Source organism: Lissotriton vulgaris, chromosome 1_2 (assembly GCF_964263255.1).
Source record: "Lissotriton vulgaris chromosome 1_2, aLisVul1.2, whole genome shotgun sequence".
Lineage (NCBI taxonomy): Eukaryota > Metazoa > Chordata > Amphibia > Caudata > Salamandridae > Lissotriton > Lissotriton vulgaris.
This window is the reverse complement of record NC_141686.1, coordinates 311,344,884-311,369,623: the sequence shown is the minus strand read 5'-3', so window position 1 is coordinate 311,369,623 and position 24,740 is coordinate 311,344,884. Positions and strand designations below refer to the sequence as shown.

Sequence of the window (24,740 nt, the reverse complement as noted above, 5' to 3'; positions counted from 1 at the left end):
GGGTGAGCTGCACTCTCTGCTACTGCCAAGGGCTAAGACCCCCCCCTGATTGCCTCCCCCCCCCGTTACGGACGGCCCTAATCTGCTGGAGAAAGGCCCTATCATACACGTCCACTGTGGCCCCATACGCCCCCATACTGGGCATCCCTACACCACAGGGAAGACTCACGCGGACCAGAATACAGGCTTGGACGGATGCTGGGGTAGAGGAGGTGGGAGCTTTCTTTGGTGATGGCACTATGTTGCATCATGTCTCCTTTTTACAGGCCACGGGAGCAACACCACGTCTGTACCTCTTACACGCCACCGTGACACACTATATCAGAACTACGTGGGCCCCACAGAGGACTGAACCCCCACACCATACCTTAGTACACCTCTTATACTATATGGGACCTGGAGGGCACTCGGTGCGCTGGCTCTACACTGGGATACGGGCACATGCGGCAATTACACTTACATCCCTTAGGGCACGATGGGCGGAGGACGTCAGGGAGGAGATCACAGACCAAGCATGGAACTGTATGCTGGAACACCCCAAAAAGGTGTCGCGTAATGCGAGGCTTACATTTATACAGGCGATGATACTCCACAGGTCACACCTTACACCGACAAGAATACACCGTATGTTCCCAGACTCCCCCCATTATTGCCCCCGTTGTAAAGGAGATGAGGCGGACTTTATCCACATACTATGGTCTTGCCCTCGCATAAGGGGTTATTGGGGAGAATTGCGCCGGTCTCTAACCACAGTGACAACTCCCGGTCCCGGATGAGGCAATACACTGCCTTATGGGACTTCGTAGACGCTCTAAGGTTCAAAAGGTGCGACTAAAGTTCGCAGACCTGGCACGCATCCTGGGTGCTCACTATGAGGTGGAAGTCCCCCAGATGCCCGGCAGTCACTGTCTGGCAGTCTGCCATGCTTCAATGGGGGAGGGTAGAGGGGGCTGAGGAAGCAGTCCATCCCGCTGGATTGGGAGGCCATGCTACTTGACCTAGAAGCACTGGATTTATCTCCTGCACAAGATACTGAGATCCAGTAATCTAGAAGAATGCCTAGATTTCCACAGGCACTAGGCCCTGTTAAACTGAGATGACAGGACTCTACCCAATACATTGCTTCCTCTAGGAGGAGGACTATAGGATGACCCCCGGCAACCATAGTGGTTGCCAGGATATGACTGACCAGGAGGGGGTTGGGGAGGGTTGAGGTGGGTGGAAGACGGGGTTTATGTTACCAAAAAAAATAAAAAATACTGAGGTGGCAAAATGAGCTAAAGAACGATGATGGATTCAACCCAGATCTGTGACTGGGGGTGAGTGAAAAGTTTCAGCGCTCCGTCCATCATCTCCTTGTGTTTGGGGTAGGAGGCCTGGCCTTTGCATTTATTCAGTCCTTCCTGAGGGACAGATCTCAATCAGTCAATTTTAAAGGTTTTTAGTCTTTCTTTCACGCTGCCATGCGGGGTCTATCGGGCTTTGTCATTGAGCCCGACCCTGTTCAATGTTTAGGTTTCCCCCCCTTGCTAAATTAATAAAATCATTTGGGTTCTCGCAGGTAACCGACGTGGATGACACCCAGATCATTGTGTCAGTTGCTGACGACATCCAATCCAAGGCCGATATATTTACCAACTGCATGAGGGGGGGTCAGTGATTGGACGAGCATGAATTGCCTCAAGCCGAATTCCACTTAAACAGAATACATTGTTTTTGTCTCCTTCTTGCTGGCCACAAGAGCTGGGAGACCTTCCTAAACTGAAAAGCAAGATAAAGAATCTGTGGTTACTGATTGGCAGCAGGCTTCTATTTAAAGATCAAATCAATCACCTGGTCTTCTCCTCCTACATTTTAAAAACGATCAAGAGGATCGCCTATCTACTCTCCTTCGACCTGCTAAAACAGTTGTCACAGCTCTAGTACTGGTTTGCTAAGACTACTGCAATGGACTCCTCCAAGGCCTTCAAAAACACTTTTGAAAAAGTCTTCAAACGATGCAGAACATGGCGGCAAGAATGCTTTTTAAAATACAGAGGTCTGAATCTCCATGTCTTGCACTGGCTTCTTATAGAACAAGCATTTACAATGCAATGGTTTCGCCTTTGTTAAAGTTTGAGCTTTTGGTATTGCTTTTGACAAATGGTCTTTTCTAACTTCTTTGAATTATGTGTAAAACGTTGATGTGTTTTACTTTACACAGAAATATGGATTGCATTTATAATGCAATTAGTTACAGATGCACAGTGAATTAGAATACACTTTATTTCCTAAAACATGTTAGTGAAGCCAGGAGTGTGAGAGAAGACAGGAGAGAGAGGGCAAGAAGGAGAGAGATGGAGACTGAGTGCAAGAGAAGAAGTGATAGATATAGAAGTTAAGGAGAGCAGGAGTAAGAAGGAAGAAGGAAGAGAGGTCAAAAGGAAGAGGGGGCAGGAAGGAAAAGAGGCAGAAAGGAGAGGGAGGGCAAGAAGGAGTGGGAGGGCAGGAGGGAAGGCAGGAGTGTGTGAGAGAGGGCAGAAAGGAGAGGGAAGGCAGGTAGGAGAAGGATGGCTAGAGGAGGAGAGGACAGGAAGGAGAGAGAACAAGAGAGAGATGGAGGACAAGAAGGTGAAAGAGCAGAAGAGAGAGGTGGAAAGGGAGGGCAGGAGGGAGTAAGAAGGCAGAAAAGAGAGGGATGGTAGAAGAGAGAGCAAGAAGGAGGGCAGAGGGAATAGAGTGAGAGAAGGCAGAAGGGATAGGGAGGACCCGAAAGAAGAAGAGAGCAGGAAGGAGGGCAGAAGCGAGAGAGTGAAAAGAAAAGCTAAGGAGTGCAGGATAGAGAGTGAGGAGAAAATGGGGAGGTAGATGGAGAGTGAAAGGCAGGAATGTGAGATGTAGAGGGAGGGCAAAAGGAAGAGAGATTGAAACAGAAAGGAGAGAGAACAAGAGAGGGATGGAGGACAAGAAGGTGAGAGAGAGCAGAAGAGAGAGCTGGAAACAGAGGGCAGGAGAGAGTAAGAAGGCAGAAGAGAGAGAAAGCAAGAAGGATGGCAGATGGAATAGAGTGAGAGAAGGCAGAAGGGATAGGGAAGACAGGAAAGAAGAAGAAAGCAGGAAGGAGGGCAGGAGCGAGAGAGTGTGCAAAAAAGGAAAGATAAAGAGAGAAGGATAGAGAGTGAGGAGAAAATGGGGAGGTAGATGGAGAGTGAAGCCAAGAGTGTGAGAGAAGACAGGAGAGAGATGGCAAGGAGCACATGTGATAGACACATTTGGAAAGGAGCAGGTGAAAAACATCAATCGAAGTGAGGGTTAACACGTTCTTTGCATCCTCAGGGAAGAGCTGTCTGAAGCAGCAGTGTCACGGCATTCATCATCATTACATCAGCAATAGGAAAGTTCATACTGATTGCTATCAGCATTCAAAGTGGCACAATCACCGGGCCAGCAAACACTGCATGCTTCGTTTTCAGGGGGAACCGTGGGCATTTTGGGCGGGTGCGCAACTTTGATCCACGCGACAGGAAGCAGCCTTTGGGGAGCAAGTAATCCTCAAGCAGGGTAGCTGTGCGAAAGTGAAAAACACAAGGGGGAGGCCCGAAGAACAAACAGGAAATTACTGTCTCTCTCTCAGCCATAAAGAACCCTTTATGAATGTTATCAAAACGTGTTTGCCAAAGTCTGGAGGGAAACCACACATATACAAGAAATCAAAATCATGTATGCAGTTATAATGGTGGATGAAGCCTGCGCCGACTAGGCCATTTCCAAGTGACATTGTTCGACATGCAGAAAAAACACAAAAGGGCATTAAATGAAAGACAAATATGCTTGCTACACACATGGGCCTGGTACGGTTTAAGTAAAGATGAAAATTTTGTCTATCAAAAGGTTTGGATGAGGTCTTAAAAACAAAATAAATGTGGAAGTGCTGGAAATTGAAACAGCATGCTGGCAAACACAAGTGTGGGAATTGCTAGAGTTCTAAACATGTAATCCAAAAGTAACCTGAATGGATATTCAGAGCGTAATGCAAGAGTGAAATGTATAAACAGAAAATGGTACCTCACAATGACCAGCTACCCATGCACAATCCAGGTTTCATATATCAGCACGGCAAACAAGTATTTGAGGAAAGAGTAGAGCCACAGACTGAAATGAAGGAGAGGAGTGAGCCAGAAAAATCAGACAGAACATGTGGGTTAGACTTGCGTCGTGAATAACATGAAAGGGGGTGTTACCCTTCATACCTGTCGATTAAGTGAAGGGATCCTGAAAATTCTGTGAAAGGATAAGACAGTGCGGCACAAAATACGAAAATGCCCGTATTTATCGAGGTTCAATACTCACCGCAGGGCCGGTGGGTAATCTAAACCGATCATGGACCGTATGTAGAACAAATAGTAGGATTGAAGACTTGTGGTCATAGGACGGATAAGTCCAAAGCTATGGAGACCTAAGACAAGACGTGGGTAAAACGGAGGGAAATCAATAACTCTCCTCATGGCTGAGGTTAATCCTCGGGCGGCCATCCCACGGAACCCAACACTTACCTGGGCTCTCGTGGCTGTGTGTCTGTAGTCTAGTCTGGCGTCTCGTGTCCCGGGTAATGGACACTGAAAATGCCAGGCGGAAGTGATAAAAAACAACCCTCAGAAACCACTAGAGCGGCAACTGTTCTAAAAAGTGGGGTGTCAGTATAGGAAGTGGAGTCTCGTAGTAACGAGAGCCGGAGTCTGGAAGCAGGCAAAAGGGACGCTCTGAATGAGCGTAAACATAAACTAGCATTTACAAGGGGCCGGAGACACAGACCGCGGGAGGGGGGGCGCGAACGGGCACACCGAGAGGGGGGGGGCGGGAACGGACAGCGGAAGAGGGGGCGGGAAAGGGCACACCAACAGCGGGAGAGGGGGGGGCGGGAAAGGGTAATCAAAAGGCAGAGCACTCACCTGGACTTCTTGGAGCAACGAGAAGTCGACGGGCCCCGGCGCAATGACAAACGGTATGGGAAAAGAACGTGCCGAAGGAGTGAGGTGAACCACTGCAGCAGGGGCGGTGTTCCCTCTGAGGAAGGCGAGAAAGGTCAATGAACTCCGACAAAATAAACAAGCATTGTTTGCAACGTGCTGTCCAAAACATGAAGCACAGTGTCAGAGAAGCAAGTGCCGTACTGATATATGAAGTGAGGCGAAGCAAGACAAGTAAGCATTAAAGATAGGGAGAGTCGGTATCATCTGCCAGACTGCCTGCTGTTTTAGTGGTACTGGCAGCCGCATTCTAAGGACGGAGGGAAATCAATAACTCTCCTCACGGCTGAGGTTAATCCTCGGGCGGCCATCCCACGGAACCCAACACTTACCTGGGCTCTCGTAGCTGTGTGTCTGTAGTCTAGTCTGGCGTCTCGTGTCCCGGGTAATGGACACTGAAAATGCCAGGCGGAAGTGATAAAAAACAACCCTCAGAAACCACTAGAGCGGCAACTGTTCTAAAAAGTGGGGTGTCAGTATAGGAAGTGGAGTCTCGTAGTAACGAGAGCCGGAGTCTGGAAGCAGGCAAAAGGGACGCTCTGAATGAGCGTAAACATAAACAAGCATTTACAAGGGGCCGGAGAGACAGACCGCGGGAGGGGGCCGGGAACGGGCACACCGAGAGGGGGGGGCGGGAACGGACGGCGGGAGGAGGGACACAGAGTAAGGCAGGACAGCAGCAAGCAGGGCCCGGCCGGACCAGATTCGGGGACGTTCCCGGCTTTTGGCTGACGTATCATGACGTAGCCAAAAGCCAAAGAATCTCGGGAACGCCCCCAAGTCTCCTCCGGCCATGACGGACGCCTCTCTGTTCCAATGGCTAGCCTCCATTTATGGAGCTAGCCAATGAAACAGAGGGAGGGACTAAGAGTACACACTAAGAAACATAAGATTTCTCTGGAGGCGGAGCCTAAAGGCTCCGTTCCCCAGCGAAACCTAAAAAAGGAGGTTGAGCCCAGTACCACTCCTTCTAAAAACATTGAACAGTTGCAGTTTAGTATGCTGATAAATGCTAGGAGTGCAGCTAATGAAATTAACAACGCACGGTCTTTGTCAATTCTTGGTATGAAGACAGGGACACTACCAGCTGAGCAGAGAGTTATATAACACTATGAAGCTCATGTACCCGTCTCAGAAGTTTGGTGAATGTTTTCTGGGTCTCTTCCAACACACAGAGAGAATCCTTAGCTGAACACGGAATGCTGGAGCCCCAACAATAAGAACCAACTTCTCTTCGTATCATGGAATGTTGCAGGTGCTAACAAACTCAAAACATATTTCGATTTTTGTGCTTGTTAAATCAATTTTCCAAAATGTGCTTGCAAGAAACATGGGTCAGGGCTGACAGAGGAGTAACAGGTTTCAGTGCCTACATCAAGCCAGAAGTTGAATTCTCAGTGCATGGCAGACTGTCGAGTTAACCTAGTACTAAAAGAAGGGGGTGGCAGTAATCCCCTTAGTTAACATCTATAGTCCTCTGGCCTCATTAAGAAAGAAAATGATTCTCGATATACTGCTGAAACACCTATACAAACAACAGCAGGCATTTGCTGATCATGAAATAATATTAACGGGTGACTCAAAGAGACACTTTCTCTGGTGTGCTTGCAAGATCCTGCCCTAATCGAATTGCAGTAATATTGTAATATGACATATACGGTGTTTTTTCTACTATGATCTGCAGCAGCAATAAACGTTTTGGCCTAAAATATATGAACGGGGGCTTTTAAATCTCAATGGCAGTTTGCAGCCTGACATGCCAGCAGGGCCACACGCATGGCTGGGCATCAACTATCTTAGACTATACTCTTGTCATTACTCGTCTCCTTGACCTGACGACCCTTTCCCAAACTGTACCCTCGGCCGAAAGTGATCACCATCTACAGGCCCTTGGTATCAATCTAGGAATCAAATTCAATGATCAAATGAAGACTACTGTATCCGCAGAAGAGGAGTCCAAACTACGTAGAGGGAAATGGAATCTCTCTGCATAAGAAGTATGTGAACTGTGGGAGTTTCTCTGAGAAAATTATTTATTGGAAGAAATTACAGAAACAAACGGGGACAAAACAGCCACCAACACCTGTGAGAATATGGTTAACCTCATTAGTAGAATTCTCAAAGGGGAATATTTTCCCTTCCTATTTACTCTATTTGCCGTAAAGTGCTCTCTTGGTATACGGAGGAACTGCAAACAGAAAAGAAAGTAATGCTAAAACAACAAAAAAAAAAGATATAAAAAAAAAGAAAATGGAACAACTTGCATAGATGAGCAGGCAACGAAGGGACCATTGGAAAACTGACGCAAGTATGCAGAGTTTGATGCTGGAAAGCAAAATCAGCCTTTGAAATTTAGAAATGGCAAATCATTTGTAAATAGTCTAGCATCAGGTACAACACTGCATTTTAGACGCTTTTCCATCGATTAGATAACTTTACACCTGGAATAAATTGCATTTATGCAGACTCTTGGGGAAAATATTTACTTAAACTTTACTGTGTCCTGGAAACAACTTGTGTGTCAGAGGACAGTTGTAGTGTAACACAAACACTCAGCAATGACTCGAAGAATATCTTGGAGATGAAGGCCTACGAGATATTTGAGCAAAATTATTGATGGATGACTTCCAAGTTTGGATAAACTCACTAACACTTTTACGTTTCTGCCAGACGGGGTTCAGAAAAGGCAGTGAAACCCTGGAAAATATTGGTATTACTACAAACTACAAACAAAGGGAGCGCCCAGAAATCCTCATTATCCGTGCACTTCTTAGACTAAAGCATGACCTTTGACAAATGAATCTGAGAACCTTTTGGAGAAAGTTGGAGGCTTGCAGACTTCTGACCATTTGTTCACTGACAACCGACTTCAGTAAACTGACACTTAGGTCAGGGTAAAACTGGGCAATGGACCCACACTCTCTAATAAAATCTTCCCCAACTAGGGTCTGAAACAGGGCTGCGCCCTGGCTGCTCCCTGGCTGCTGTTCTTTTTTACTTGTCCCGCTTCACTTCCTCAGCACGCGGACCGCAGAGCTGCTGACGCCCCCGGAGGGGCTTTGCATTCAGGGACTGGTGACATCCCTCACCTGTGGGGGCAAATCCGGCACGCCGCACGGGACTCCAGGGTCCAGGAGTCCGTGCGTGATTTCACCTGCACGGAGGCCCGCCCACAAGCCGGCCAGCTCCACTTAACGACTTGCCGGACCCGCGGAAGCGGGAGGGGGGCGCGAACGGGCACACCGAGAGGGGGGGGGGAGGGGGGAACGGACAGCGGAAGAGGGGGCGGGAAAGGGCACACCAACAGCGGGAGAGGGGGGGGGCGGGAACGGACACACGGGGAGAGGGGGGCGGGAAAGGGTAATCAAAAGGAAGAGCACTCACCTGGACTTCTTGGAGCAACGAGAAGTCGACGGGCCCCGGCGCAATGACAAACAGTATGGGAAAAGAACGTGCCGAAGGAGTGAGGTGAACCACTGCAGCAGTGGCGGTGTTCCCTCTGAGGAAGACGAGAAAGGTCAATGAACTCCGACAAAATAAACAAGCATTGTTTGCAACGTGCTGTCCAAAACATGAAGCACAGTGTCAGAGAAGCAAGTGCCGTACTGATATATGAAGTGAGGCGAAGCAAGACAAGTAAGCATTAAAGATAGGGAGAGTCTGTATCATCTGCCAGACTGCCTGCTGTTTTAGTGGTACTGGCAGCCGCATTCTAAGGAGCATATTTACCGCGGACTCAGCGCGCACCCTCCGGTTGCATTCTGGCACTTTCGGCCGGCTCGGGAGGCGGGGATCTGCTGTGGGAGTGGAGGGGGAGGCGGGGAGAGGGAGGCGGGGAGAGCGGAGGCCGTGTTACAACGGCATCGGGACCGGCTGCGGCTCGGGAGGCGGGGATCTGCTGTGGGAGGGGAGAGGGAGGCGGGATCTGCTGTGGGAGGGGAGAGGGAGGCGGGAATCTGCTGTGGGAGGGGAGAGGGAGGCGGGGAGAGCGGGGATCAGCTGCGGCTCGGGAGGCGGGGATCTGCTGTGGGAGGGGAGGGAATGCTGCAAAGACAATGGGACATAAGAGTTGTTTTGCTTCTGTGAGAGGGGAAGGGGACACGGACGGCCGGCGGGAAACGTGCACAGGACCGCGAGGAGGGGGGAGGGGGGACAGCGGGAGGAGGGACACAGAGTAAGGCAGGACAGCAGCAAGCAGGGCCCGGCTGGACCAGATTCGGGGGCGTTCCCGGCTTTTGGCTGACGTATCATGACGTAGCCAAAAGCCAAAGAATCTCGGGAACGCCCCCGTGTCTGGTCCGGCATTGATGGACAGGCCCCTCGTCCAATGGCTAGGATCCATTTATGGAGCTAGCCAATGGGACGGGGGGGCGTGTTCCATAGTGCTTACTGTACTCAATAGATTTCTCTGGAGGAGGAGCCTAACGGCTCCGCCCCCCAGCGAAACCTAAAAATGGATCACGTTTAAGGCACAGTGTCTTGGAACTGGGCCAGACTACCTAAAAGGACTTCATGGGGAAGTAGGGGCTTTGTCAGAAACACTGCCAGCAAATTTAATGGACTTCCTCTGTCCTTAAAATTTACAATGGAGCTTCTTACTTTTAGGAAAATGCAAAAAACCTGGCTCTTCACCAACTGAAGCTTTCTACCTTAGGATTCACAGTTAGCGTCATGATGCCTCTGGGTATACGAGGCGCTTTATAAATACTTTCAATATCAATTTCATTCTAGCATGAATTTGATGTGAGATTTTTCATTATGTAGTTCACCTTTTCAACCTTGCTTGAGATAACTCTGACACTTAATAGCAAGTCATAGCAGACACAGCCCCCTCACTTAGTGGCTGCAGACGGTCCCATTTCAATATGGCGCACTCACAAATGTCTTTTGAAGCAGTAGAGAAGCGAAAGGCAGAACTGACGCGTCAGGTTTTCACCACGCCCAGCACCAGGGCTGTAGACAGGAGAGTCACTTACTCCCCCATAGAATCCTCTCCCAATCTTTGCACAGATGTTTCTTCTCACTGTGTGAAGCTGCACTTTTCAAAGATTGTACGAAGATGGCCCTAACCTAATGGAGCACATTTCTTTGTTAAATGCATTTCCAAAGATCACTTCCTACATCTAGTTCCTGATTCACTTCCCCTTTACTTGCTTTCAGTTTTTAACTCAGATTTTTAATATGTTGTTTTTCCTACTTCGTTTTTTTTTTTTATATCTTACGTTCAGCTGGAAGGACTAAGTTGCATGATTTCCTTGCTATTCAGACTTGTCCTCTCTGTGTGACTTTCAGCATCTGGCTGTGTATCCTAGAGAGGCTTTTTGAGCGAGTAGATCGATAGGCTTGTAGGCGCAGTCGCTTCAATAATGGCATTCAGGGATTGTGGGAGTTTGAGGACATTATGATGCACTTTCTGCCTCTTGAAATAGGTTGGCAACATGCCCGTCCCACTTCTGATAAGGAGGGGTGTGTTACACACTTATGGCTGTGAACAGATTCACCCTTTTTTCACAGATGAGCGATTAACTTCTAACAATTATTTGGTAATGCCTGAGAAAGCATGACTACATATACCTGTTGCCTTTAAAACCAATGCTTTGTTACACATGTATGCCTTAACGTGCACAATACACTACAAAACCAAGTTGGAATATTGTTATATTAATCTGGTGTGTTCAACTACCTTAATATGCTAAATTTCAGGATTATCCTAGGCCCAGAAACCATTTTATTTCGCGTTGTACATCTGAGCATTTTCTGCATCTTGTAGTAAAGCGCAACCGCAATTCCAATGTTTTCAGTCAAAGGCGTGGTTTTCACAAAGAAGTGTGATCAGCAGTGTGAGACACTGATGGTGACACTCATTCTTCTCATGCAAAGATCCTGTCTTCTGCTCATTAGCTTTGTGAAGTTTCTATCACATGTTCATGTATACATTGACTTTTACTCAGAAGTGTATAAAATGCATCAGAAATGTGTGGATTTAGCATTACATTCTTCAGCTGGATTGTGAGTGGAAGCTCTAGTCCTTTGAAATGAAAGCTGTCACATACAACTTGGCTTGGATATTGGCTATTTTGGCATAAACCGCATGTTTGACTTTATGCCCTGGCGTGTTCAGTTTTATTTTACATGCCTGATTCACACACTCAATAGTTTCAATTCTGAAACATGAAAGAGTTCCTGGACACCAGCGTGCAGTTGGTGAAATTCTACCCATTGCGACTATAATTGAGGACAAGATCAACAATGCAGAACCGCGATCAGATGAAGCCGTGGTAGGGACCTGCACCGTGAATGTTGTTTATTCAGAACAAATTGGGTAAGAGACACATCATGGGTGTACTGGTGCATGGCCCCATTCTGCCCTGGCAGGGATAAACCCCTCTGCTCCATGTACAGGCTCATTACCACAGGTGTGAGACTGGACCCCTCAGGAACACCACATCAGTGCAGCGGGGGGGGGGGGAGTTGGGGGGGGGATGTCTGGAGGTTTCAAACTGGATGGACAGTATATAGTTTACTGAAGTGGATCTGTTGCCCAAGCAAGAGGACAGGGTGGGCACAAGGGTCTGCTGGTCGCCCCTGTACAATGATGCCAACAGACTCAGGACAATGAGATGGCAGATACCTCAACTGTCAGGGGTACAGAGAGGGCCACTGACTAAGTCATCACTTATAATAGCGCCTTGTAAGGATCGCTTATGAGAAGGAATGAAGCAGTTAGTGTTTCTCCAGGTGTATTCGTAATTTAAGTGCTTTTGTCGTTTCCAGGATTTCACCACATAAAGGCCCTTGGGTCCTGGGGCAGTACTTGGACAGTTTATCAGAATCGAATCATTTTTGTTAGTTTGTGGACTGCAAGAATGCGTTACATTTTCATTACACTGCCCGTGCTAGAGGAGGAAGGCATTGATTATTTACAAATACTTGAGTATTTACAAGTACTTCCCATAGAGGGTTGCCTGACACAGAAGCAGTCTCTACACTGCGCCACTATTTACTAAGCACATCTTACAGAATGTACAGCAGGAAAGGCGTTCTAGCGCTTCGAGTCCGCTCCCTACGTTGGGGGAGGACTGGCGGCTGTACTGCTGTCCTCAATCATTTCTGAGGTTACCAATCGCAGAACAGAAAGTGACTTTCTGTGTCCTGAGTTGTATCGTTTCTCTGATGCTCTTGCACTCAGCATCACTTTGATATTTAAATGCTGGGCGCGTACAGGACTTCCTTTGTCCTCAAGACAAGAACATGCTGTTACTTACAGCAATTACTGCCAGAACGGACTTAGATTCTCACGCCAACCCCTACTCTTGATATTGTAGAGTTATCATCAATCCCTAAGCAGTGGAACACGTTGCTTCACCCAAAAAGTGAGTACTGAGGGGAAGGGACGCATCTCCAGCTTACCTCCACGCACCGCTGTCCTCCATGCCTCTATGCCCTGGAGGAGAAGGAAGTAAGATCCATACTCCTCAACTCACTGCACCATGGCAAAGTTATTACCCACAGCCTCATCACACGGCTTACAAGACAAATGCCACGACACAGCGGTGTTTGATCGCCCTGCGCTGGCCGCCCTGTGCCCAAGTAACTCATATGATCGCACACATTTAGAAGGCAAGAGTTCTCTCCAAGCCAGGTCAAACAGACCTCCAAAGAATGACCCAGCTCCACCCCTCCTGCAAGGTCCAGACAGTGGAAGGCATACACCTACTACTCACCATCGAGTCCGAGAACATCCAGGAGCTGTTGCGCGAGACCAGAGATTGTGATCAAGCCATTCGAGATGCCAGTGCAGACAATCCAGATCAGATTGGAGAGAACCTGAGAGTAAAAAAAAGAGAAGAAAAAGAACATTAGAAGTGAAAGAATGCAAGAAAAAATATGGGAAGCAACTGAAATTGAAAAAATGGGAGAAAGAAGGTGAGATATTAAAGGGATAAAGTACACTGGAAGCGCAAGTAACTGTAAGCAGACAAGGTAAAGGAGGATGTGAGAACCCAAGAGGAAAAATGTGAGAAACTCAATGTGAGAGCCAGAGGAGACTGAGGCCAAAGGAATATGAGAAGAAGTTGAATAAAGCAAAGAAGAGTAAGTAAGAACTGGAAGGAATGGAAGCACCTAAGAAAACTGCAGAGTGGGATGGTATAAACTCAAACTACTCTAGATTATAAATCCTGCTAGGATTAAACACGCATCCTTGAGCACATGAAGATCCTTCTCGTGGGACCGGAGAGGTATGGTGGCCCTTTCAACCCTGCCCGCCAGAACACCACAGATACTCGGGAACGCACCGAGAGGTCTGACAGCAGCACCGCATTCTACACAGAAAGATGGACAAGAGAATTGGGTTGTCCATGCACATTTACACAGGACATTGCGTCCCCAGGTAATGCTGCAGGCACTAGAATTACAACAACCATTCATCACAATGCATATGTGTAACGATCACGAGGATTATACTAATGTGGAAAATTGGTATCGATTTATATTTTTGTGCATTATCAATATTGTTCAGGGTGCTTTTTCACTATATATATATATATATATATATATATATATATATATATATATATATATATATATATATATATATATATATATATATATATATATATATATATATATATATTCTCCATGACTGGTTCCTCTCGCCACTCCGACAGCGCTCGATACGGGTGCGGCGCCCTGCAGCTGAACCACGCTGCTGGTATATTTTCCACAGCTCCCTCACAGGAAACAAATGGGTCGCACTCCACGGGTACTCTTTTTGCAGTTTTTTTTATTTTTTAGTTACATTCCACAGGCAGATGTTCCGATCTACGCGTTTCGGTATTACAAATACCTTGCTCACGATCAACCGTTCTCTGGGCTACCCCTTCAAGATATACTGCAGTACATTGTATTCAATACATCACTTCCTAAGTAGGAACATCTGCCTGTGGAATGTAACTAAAAAATAAAAAAAACTGCAAAAAGAGTACCCGTGGAGTGCGACCCATTTGTTTCCTGTGAGGGAGCTGTGGAAAATATATATATATATATATATATATATATATATATATGTGATGTGATGAATGGAAGAGTATGGATCGTTAACGACTAATTTCCTCATTTCCTTCAAGGATGTGGCGTATTATGAAAAACTTCTTGATGAGGTATATCCTCCGCTTGCTAAGACACTCCATATGAAATATAGATATGGTATCCTAAGGATAAATGCAAGTCTAGCAAAGTGGGAAAACAATAGTAACGATTTGTGCACTTTGTTCCGATAAAGCCAGGGAAGATGATTTTCATGTATTCTTTTGCTCGGCTTATACGGCACCCAGAAAAAGATGGATCAGATCTCTTTGATTAAATATGGGTGTAAGGTCTTACAAAGATGCAGGAAGGATCTTAAAGACAGACACCAGCCAGATCATTATGTATGGCATCAGTAGATTCCGGTTAGCTGTAAATTTTATAAGAATTAAATTGGGTCTGAAATTTTAATCATACATTTTTTACTTGGGCTGCTCCATGCTTATTGTTTTAATGAATTTTATTTAAAATTATGTATATGCCTTTTTAACGTATATGAATTTAAAATGTTTTTAAATGTAATGATAACTGCCGCCGTAATTGTTCCGGAGTTTTTGGTTGAATCTCTTTCCTACCCCGTTTTGGTACTACTTAACTACAATGACCATATCTTAAGGTATATGTATCTGTTTTATGTTTTCTTTTATGGTACTAAATGTACCGAAATAAAGATTATATATATATATATATATATATATATATATATATATATATATATATATATATATATCTCTCTCAATGTACTGCAATTGCTTTTGAAACAAGTTGTGTATAACATGTAGAAACGAGTTTTTCTGATGTATGTTAAATAGGCCACATTGTGATGCAAACAACATCTTGTGTATGAGCGAAGTCATCTCTGTCATTCATCTGGTTTCTTCTTCCCCAGCCCTCCTCCTCTCCTCTCCTCTCAAACTCAGTTCAGCTGAGATGTATTAGTTTATTTCCACTGATCTGGTTCTTTTGCTGTTGTTGAATTTTCCTGTGTTCCGCTGGGATTTGAAACATTTCACTAGGCCTCTCCGCTGTGCACTGTAGTCCATTCATTTCACACAACGTTGTATTTTTCATGTATCGAGCGATGTTCTAGCATCACTGGAAGAAAGGAGCATCGAGGGTGCGAGTAATTATTTATGTGTGGGTTAGTGCTTAGGTGTTAAGACAATACGGCATCTGTTTTTCATGTGCTCGGATTTGCTGATGAAATTATACAGTTGCTCGCACCATCGGGACTTTGGACTTTTCTGAAGTTTCATCTCCAAGAATAATTTATAAAATCCCTCGATTTTTGTGGTGAGCCAGAGACATTCCTGTTCTACTAGGGATGCGGTCTGATTTTTTCCAGATTTTGCTACAAATTTGGGGTTTTCGGACCTTTGCCTATTCTTTGTAATTCTCCATTTGAGAGCCTTTGTGGCACAGATTTTTTATCGCTTATTTTTTAATTCTGCAATAAGACTAACTTTTTCATTGATCAGTTTCTGAGTTGCACAAATCCTTCGATTAACTATATTTCTGATTTTGATATTTTGGAAGGTGTATTAACGCGGAGACACATTGCCTCATGAGACTGAGGATCAACAGCCTCAGATTCAGTCAATGTGGGAAGTCTGCTGGAGGCAATTTGGGGTACCCTACTTTGCTCCCAGAGTTGGTGTTACCAACTCTGACACGCGATGGGTGAAACAATGTACAATTATGAGGCTGTTCACATAAATCACATTTACGTACAGTAAATGGATCTTACGCAGTCAGCTGGAATCCTGAAAATCTGGTATGGACCGGGTGCTCCTGGACTTACATCGAGCACCTGTGGACTGCAAGATTCCTTTGCAGGTAGGCCAAAGACTCTAAAGTGGTGGGGAGGGTGGAAGAAACAGGTTTTATACAATACATAAGAATCTGACTCTCTATGAGCAATATTGTATGCAAGATACCATCGAGCAGGCCTCCCACACTTAAGATGCCGCCTTGTACGGCACCGGGCGACTACACGCAAGAGACGGTCCAACTGGAGAGATCATTGAAAGGGTATTTGGATCCCCCTACTTCAGAGTAATCTTGGAAGTCACAGGGCATGGGTTCTTTCAGCATTAAAATAGGATTAGCAAAGAAATAAGAGTCACGTTTCCTACGTAAATGATAGTCATACAAGCCAACGGGCAGGCGCTTTGAAGAGAGACTTGAAATTTAGGAGGCCATGTCAGGTCTAGCATTGATATTTAGAGGATCGCTGCTTCGATTAAGGAATTTGACCATCATCAGAACAGCTACTATTTCCTTTAATATAAATAGTGTATATGGGCCCAAAAGGATCACGCATCAGAAGTCAAACATCACTCCACACACACCGGACCAATGACCAATCTTTTGTAGAATGACTCATTAGGATAAAGGTCCAATTGAATTTCTGTTTGCAAATTTATCTAGGGTGGAAATCCTGTACGTCTGGCACGGTTTCAACGCCACCCATCGCGCACACAAACAATATTAAACTACTATACAGGAAGGGTAGTGAAAGAGCGCAACAGCCAGTAAAAGCGTCAGTGCACCCACGTGAGGCTCTTCTGAGTATTTAACAGGTACTTCCTTCTCTACGTTCTGGCAAACAAGCACTGCTACCAAGACTATGTGGCGGTGTGGGGGTGCAGTCTGACGATCCAAACGGCAAATCCCAGCTCTTCCTAATGGTCACAAAGATTTCTTCTAAAGGTCTAGAAGACGAACACTCCACTGCCCTCATGCGACGAGCAAAGCTGTTTTCAACTTATGCAAACATTACAGAAACTCACAGGAAGGCTCGTGAAGCCACCTTCTCTGGGATTGGAATTCTGCCATTTTTTGGCCTATTAACCATGTAAACACTGTATTTCGCCGGCCCATTCAGAGAGAGATCGTAAGGCGCCTTGCAACCTCTCAGAATACATCACAAGATGAACACCGCTCCAGAGGAGATAAAACAAGGTTTGGGAAAATGAAGACATCTGAATTTGGAATACAGGGGGTGTTGCATTACTCCTGGTGACCTGAAAATTCAGAGGACAATACATTTAACACAAACGTGTTCACTTCAGAATTCCTCTAAGTCAGACTACACAGATACCTGTACAACTCGCCCAGTTGTGTCGCATTGTTGTGTTATTACACTACTTTTTTATGGTAGGGCTGTCATGCTATTGCGCTGCTCAGCCTGAAACACGCAAACCTAACTTGTATTGTGGTTCATCATCTCTGGTCATTTGTATCTCACACTGGGCCAGAAATAAAGCAAAGACACAAAAGAAGGCTGAAAAAACACACACTTTCTTCCCACAAGACATCCCTTCCCTCCTTTCTATCCCATACCAACTCCCAAGAGCATCAGAATGTAACCTTTCAATCTCATAACCAGTGTTGCAGAAGTCTAGGCTGGGGTTTTGGGCTAACTCCATGAACCCATTGGAGGCACAGGCTAGTAGCCTTGACAAAATCAAGATCAAATCACTGGGATAAACGAAAACAAAGGATCTTAAAAAGGAATCGAAAACTCTTTCTGACTGGTGACCGGCACCGTTAGTTATCTGAACAAAAGCTTGTTCGCCTTCGCTCTTACAAGATCTGAGTGCTTCATACCATGATGTTCTGAAGTTGACTGGCGGACGGACAGCATGGGAGTGCTTCCCTGGAGGAGTACTCCATCGCAGTGGCATCTAGGTGAGAGGCGTTTGGGGTCATGTATGACTGACTGGCGTGTTGAGTTCTTATCCTGCCTTGGGGTGCTGCACTTCAGAATTTACTAACGAGCAGAAGACCGGGACAGAGCACACGTGGGACTCCTTGATTTCTCGCTGCGTTGGTGGAAGGCGTGTCTACGGCGCCCATTGCATACAGAGAAGCACACCGCATGCACGGGGTCCAGGTCATGACAGATCCATGTTGTTACCATAGAAGTGGTAAGCCAGGGCTTCAGACATGTACTGCATACAGGAGGCCAGGGAAACACATCCTACCCGGTCACCCAGGAGGGAGGGAGGGGCAGGTCAGTGACTCACAGGTATGCACTGGTTAGAGGAAGCCAAGATGGATGAGGGTTATACCAAAGAGAAGGATTTGCACAGTGCAAACAGTTTCCGGGCAATGGAAAACTAAAAGATAGCCTCCTACCAAATGCATGTTTCACAGAAACAGTGGACAGACAAGGAGCTTTCCTTTCTGAAATGTTTCTTTTACAGTGCTGACTTTGGCACAATCTGTCATAAATTCCATCTCTGCACAGTTCTCAGCAGATCTTAAAGAGTGAACATTACTGTACAAGAAAGACTATCGCTTTCTAACAGTACGGCAGAGCTATATTTCAAACTGATGCACTGGAGGACAAAGGTCTCCGGCCAGCAAGTGCACTGCGGCCTTCAGAGAAGGCTTCTGGGAGATCCCTCCAGGGGAGTGCTGACCAGCAGTGTAGTGGAAACCTTAATGCTGGTGACATTCAGATACCAATGACACATCAGGTGCTTATCAGCGGGACAACCAGTGCAGTCGATTTTTAGGTCGAAACCTACCAAACAGCGCAGTCGTCTAGTTTGCAGACGTCTTGGGGACATTCAGAAGACGTCCCTGAACATGCGTTCTGACCAGTGCGGACCATTGGTTGTGCAGTTTGTATCTCACAATTGCTTGCCTTCTTTCTGCTGGCTTTACTTGTTTTAGACTCCATGACACTTTAATCCATTCTATGCCACGCCACACCACAGCATTCTACTCCCCTATACGACACGTTACTCCATGTATGCTACGCCACACCATTCGACGCCTCTTCACTTTACATCACTCCACTCTACGCTACCCCCATCCAAGATACTCCACCCAACTGTACTCCACAATATGCCACTCTACTTTATCATATTCTACATCACTCTACGACCTTCCTTCCACAGCATCGAGACACTTTACTCCATTCTACGACAGTCTACTCTACGACACACCACAACACTTTACAACACTACTCCACGCTACACCACTCCATTCTTTAACACTTTACTCCACTCAATATCCCTCATCTCTACGCCACTCCATGCCACTCCACCAGACTCTACAGCACTACGACCCTCCACAACACTTTACTCCATTGTACTCTACGATACTCCTCGCACAATCTACTCCTCTGTAAGACTCTATGCCTCTCCACCCTATGACACTATACTCCATTCTACAACACTACTCCACTCCGTACTATGCCACTCTACAACACTGTGCCACTCCACGCCACTCTCCTCTACACCATAAACATTTAGCCATGCTGAACAGCAGCTGATGTACAACATGGTTCAAACATTGGCAAAGCCAATAGCTCTTGCATTGGCGAGACCTATTGGCTTTGCCAATGCTCGTTAGGTGTGGCTTTACCAATTCCCTAAAATATACAAAGGGTGGGAGTCTGGGTCCACCCAGATGGTTCCGCTCTCACCTGATGCTATCGCGGTTTGGTGCGTCATTCCACCCCACATACTGCCCCCACGAGAGGCTGTTTTACCCCTCAGAAGTGCACGGAGTCTGACGCTTGTGTCTAGAAGTTTATCTATTCTTAGTAGGGCCAGTCTTGTGTTCCTTAGTTTTGCGTTTTGTTTTATTGCGGTGTGTTTCGTTGCCGTGAGTAGTGCAACGGGCTCCATCCCCCTAGCAGGCTCCGCTCTAAAGAGAGCCATGCCGGGGTGTAGTCACTCTGTGGGCTTAGCCAGTACAGGCCTTGTTTTGCAATACAGGCTGTTTGAAAGGTTTTGAAATTTGTAATGTTAAGACCTCCTAGTGCCTTGGGGAGTCTAAGTTTTTGAAGGCTGATTTTGGGTTTCTTCCCTCTCCATAGGAATGTGTTCAGTAACTTATACAATTTTTTGTGGAAGTCAGATGTGTTAGTTAGTGGTAGCATGTTGAGCATGTAGTTAACCATGGGGGTGACCATCATCTTTATAGTTTCTATCCTCCCCCACCACGTAGTGAATTTGGGTGACCATCCCTCGAGTTTCTCCTTGATTTTGTTTAAGATTGCTTGTTCGTTCTGGTCTAGTCCCTCTGGTACAACCCTAGAATAAAGTATAGGAACAACACACTAGAAATGCAGACATGAGGAGGAGCCAAGACGGCGGCCAAAATGGCCGCATAGAAGCCCGACTCCGCAGCTCGCCGTCAACTCCGACGATCTCCTGGCAAACATCCTGTACCCCAGCCACGGATTATTGTAGCGGAATCGCGGTGGATCCCGACCGCGTTCTTCCGACGATCCTACCGCCTCCGACGGCCATGCACCGCCGTCTGCAAGTTTCTGGCCTTTCCTTCTGGGTGCGCCGGGACCTCGGGTAGCGCTACAGCCGCCCAGCAACGCGACAACACCGGCCTTACTCTGCTGCCAGGTTCCGGTGCCTGTGCAGTGAAACCGAAACTGCTCCCGACGATGCTCCCTGGATTCCTCGCTGCAGTGCGACATTGATCACTGCGGCGTGACACCCTGCTGGCGTCTGCGACTTGAAAAGGGGCTCGGACGAAGGTGCAGCTCACCTCGACAGAAATCGGGTCGCTAGGCGGTAAGAGGTGTGTGGTGCTGTGTCTTCCAAGCTCCGGTTTACGCCGCGCATTGCTTACTGCCGCTGAACAGCTGATGGGACGGATTCCTTGCTGTGTGAGTCCCGGGGTCCATAGGTGCTGGAAGTGCGAAGATGGCGCCCACAATAAAATATATCTGGCTGGCTCTCCTAGACTGGCGCGCTGAAGTACAGGGTTTGCGGGCGGCTGCACCCATCTCACAGCATACCTCCTCCCTTGCCGAGGCACAACAGGACACAGCATGGTGCACTACAGGACAAGAGTCTGCCTTTGTCCCGGTAGCTGCAATTGTTGCCCCCCGGGTGCGCTGGATACTTGGAGCTGGTGCCGGGGAACGTGTTGATAGAAACTGCGACTTTGCTCCCCCAACTACTTACCTGCCGGTGGCTGGCTTGCCGTACTACCGTCGCCTTGCCTCCTTGTGGAACTTGGACATGTCCTGGGACACTGCTCCTGTAACATCGCTTTGGTCTTTGTCTCGACTCGGGATGGCCCAGCCTGGAACTGCTGCCTTGTTGTTACTACCTGAAAGCCTGTTGGATTGATTGCTGCCCTTTCTTCGTACTGGCCAGGGCTGATTCCGGATTACCTGAAACACCTTTTTGTGACTTTGGTGCCGAAGTGGATTGTTGTTTATACTGGAGACTGTTGGTGGTTGGGGTGTCCGTGGATTGGGGCCCACGTTCCTTTTAAATGGGCCTCTGCTTCTTGAGTTGGGGGTGTACAAGGGGCCGGTGCTATGGCCCTCCTCCGTTTTCCCTCTTTTGGGGTTCTTCTTGGGGCGACAGGCATGCCTATGGGGAGGGGGTGGGCCGTGGCCTTCCGCTGGTATGCAGGGTGGGGGTTTGGGGATGGGAATGTTTTATGTTACCTTAGTTTCTATGGCCCTCTGTCTTTTTCTCCTCTTTCTTTTTCTTTCTTTTATATACCCTTCTTTAGTGGGATTGGGGTTTTGCGTGATCTGGAAGTTTTATCCACTGTGTATCATTGCGGACTGGTTATATTTTCAGCCTCCTGAATGTGGACTATAATTTTCTGAGTACTATTTGTGGTTCACTGTGCCTCCCGATCCGTGCCCCTTCCATGACGATTTCTAATTGCGGCGAGATATGGTTCTGTTGATATTCTGCATAGTATACTGATTAATCCTGTTTCATGAGAACGGAACCGATGTGTTGTTTTTGATGTCCTGATGATAACTATCCTTCAGATTTAAATTGAAAATTAGACCACAATGCTCCTGTCTTTGATCCTGATGGACTTGCCTTATTGATCTGTATTACATTCTTGAGCCTATGATTGTATATGTATCTTCCTGTCAATAAAGGTCTTCCAAAAATATAAAAAAAAAAAAAAAAAAAAAAGAAATGCAGACATCGTACCGACACGGCATAACAACGGTGGGCCAATTACAGAACAAAGGAAATCAAACAACCTTCGACACACTCAAAGAGCAATACAAGTTTGACGGCGTAGAGCTCTACAACTTCCTCAAAATAAGGATGGCAATTGCCAAAGCAGGCATAAACAGTCACACCCCATCAATAATACAATACGCCACCAGCCTGAACACAATAGGACATCAAGTTGCGCACATACACAGAGCCCTGAACCCCCAAACCAATAAACTAAATAACAAAATTATAACCCACTGGGAAAAGGCGGCGGGGAGAGAGCTCAGTGAGAAGGAAAGGGCAGACCTCTGGTCTTCCTCATCGAGAAGAAAGGCGACAACAACCCTAGATCAGACAAAATTCTGGCTATTACACAAGGCCTACTGGACCCCGGCACGTCTAGCCACCATGGGTATCAGAGATAACGACTCCTGCTGGAACTGCAATAAGCAGAAGGGGGACCTGGCACACCTCCTCTTCCACTGCACCAAGATCAGGAGATTCTGGGATTCAATAAATACTCTGATTAATGACGTAACAGGTGCCACACTAACACTGGACTTTCACCATCTAGCACTTGGGTACACCGACACCTCCATAACAAACGATAATGACAGGGACCCGATTGACCTCCTGCTCACAGCGGCGGTCAAGACGGTGTTGAACAATTGGAAAGACACAGCAAAGGCCACTTTTAAAGCCTGGTTCAACTGGGTCATTTTCCTAAGAGGAGCCGACACCATAACGACCAACAGCCTACCGAACTCAGGGAAAAAAAGCGAGATGTGGCTGTCGCTAGACAACTACCTGTCCTCCCATAAGCCACCCTGAATGGCCAGACCAGGTAATACAGCATAAACAACACGCATCACCTACTATGCGACACAATGTGCCTCCTCTCTCTCTTTACTCTCTATATCTCTACACCTCTCTTTTCTCTTCACGCCACCAGGGGAGCAAAAGACAATCAGACAGTATGTAAGGGGTAGGGGGGAAGCCTGAAGGATTGACGAGAAGAAGAAGTGGCAAGCACGAGAACATGGACAAACAGGCACAAGCAAACCAAGACAATGCTTGGCCTCACCTCCCCCTCCCTCCCCCCCGGCGCTTTTTTCCCTGTCTTTTCCCATCCCCCATGTGTTTCACTCTGCACCATGTATATAGGCTTTTTTTTTCAATAAAAATTACTGAAATAAGTAGTGCACGGAGTCACAACACATTATTAAACTACTCATCTCTTATATCCACTGTACACTGAAAGCAATTGTTTATTATTTTTCTTATTTCGCTGTACCGATGATAGTGCAAATAGGTCATCACTAAAAACCGCAGTGTAGCCTTAAGGGTGGAGATACCATCACAACGTGATTTGTTAGAAAATACAAAAAAATTAGAATATGGCTTAAGGAAGAAAAACAAAAATACTGAACCCAAATTTAAAAACATGACTTGATCTGCTGCATTACTAAGAGTGCAGAATTGACTCCATGTTTGTACAATCACCAGTGACTTCTCCAGGTGATGGCAGGCTCCTCTGCCCAAGACATGCAGGCTTGGCATGACATGGCGAACACTTAGCCTCAAGCACCAGAGTCAGTGCACCCTCCAGGATGGGGGCTGGGCCAAGCACAATCAACACTCGCCTTCCAGGATGGGTGGAATGTTGTCCAACAGGACATGTGACGTTCCCTGCCAAAAGTGGTGCTCCAACAGCTGGTGCTTTTCATGAAGAGACCAATTATTTAACCCACCTCGGTTTCCGTACAGCGTTTGCTCAGGTCCCAATCCAAGTATTCTTGCGACTGTGCAACGCCTTCCACCCTGGGCAGGCGCCCCACGCCTTCTGCTCGCCTTTATGAAGATTATGTGGCCTAAGATTGGCCTAAACATACAGCTCATTATGTTAACTGAATTTCGCATACATTTATATATTTTTGTAAGTTTGGCATAATGTTTCCATGCACAGACCTCAAAGGAAACCTCATTTTTTAATATTCACAAACTTTTTTTTATGTGAACTACAATTCTTGATGGAAAATAAACAATTATGCGTGCTTAGAAGTCACCCCCTGAGCTCTCCTATTCGATTGTACCAGTCTGACAAAGTCTGCACCAAGCCTGGTACCCCAAATAAAGTTTCCGCTTTTATACTTTGAAGTACAGCGATATCTTTTATAATCTGCACGATACTCTCTTTATATCCAGGTGATCTTTTTATTGTAATGTTTGCTATGATTTTAATTAATCGTGCAAATCGGAATAAACAAACCCAACGAGTGGTAAAACAGAACCAAGTGCTCCCAGGAAGAGCGAATTAGTCTGCAGGGAACCCAGATAACTTTCCAACATTTCAAAATATACTTTCCCAAGTGGCTACCACCCTATGTACAGGGCCTAGGCAATGGGCGATGCGTCTTCATACATGAACCTGCAGAAACGGGTACGTTCTCTGGTAGTGGTGCATCGTGGAAATATAGCTTAGCGCTCTGTGAATCCTTCAAGTCCCTGTGCCAGACCCGGAGGACTCCCCATACGGGCTCAGATCATGTATGGCGAGCTGTACTAGTGTAAACCGCTCATCCTACCAGAACTCTACCAACTTTTTAGAGCATAAAACATACCATGGCCAGTCGCCGCCATTACCTATACCAATACTGGAGGAGTTTAAAAGCCGCCACTA

General features: G+C 46.5%; 1 protein-coding gene across 1 annotated transcript in view; it reads right to left on the bottom strand.

The window, feature by feature from the left end:
- TMEM109 (transmembrane protein 109) overlaps window positions 1-24,740 on the bottom strand; it is a 72,207-nt gene that overhangs the window by 10,795 nt on the left and 36,672 nt on the right. The window contains exon 3 of the mRNA XM_086953335.1: window positions 12,731-12,833. Coding sequence (XP_086809461.1) covers window positions 12,731-12,833 — 103 coding nt within the window. The remainder of the gene's footprint in view (window positions 1-12,730; window positions 12,834-24,740) is intronic.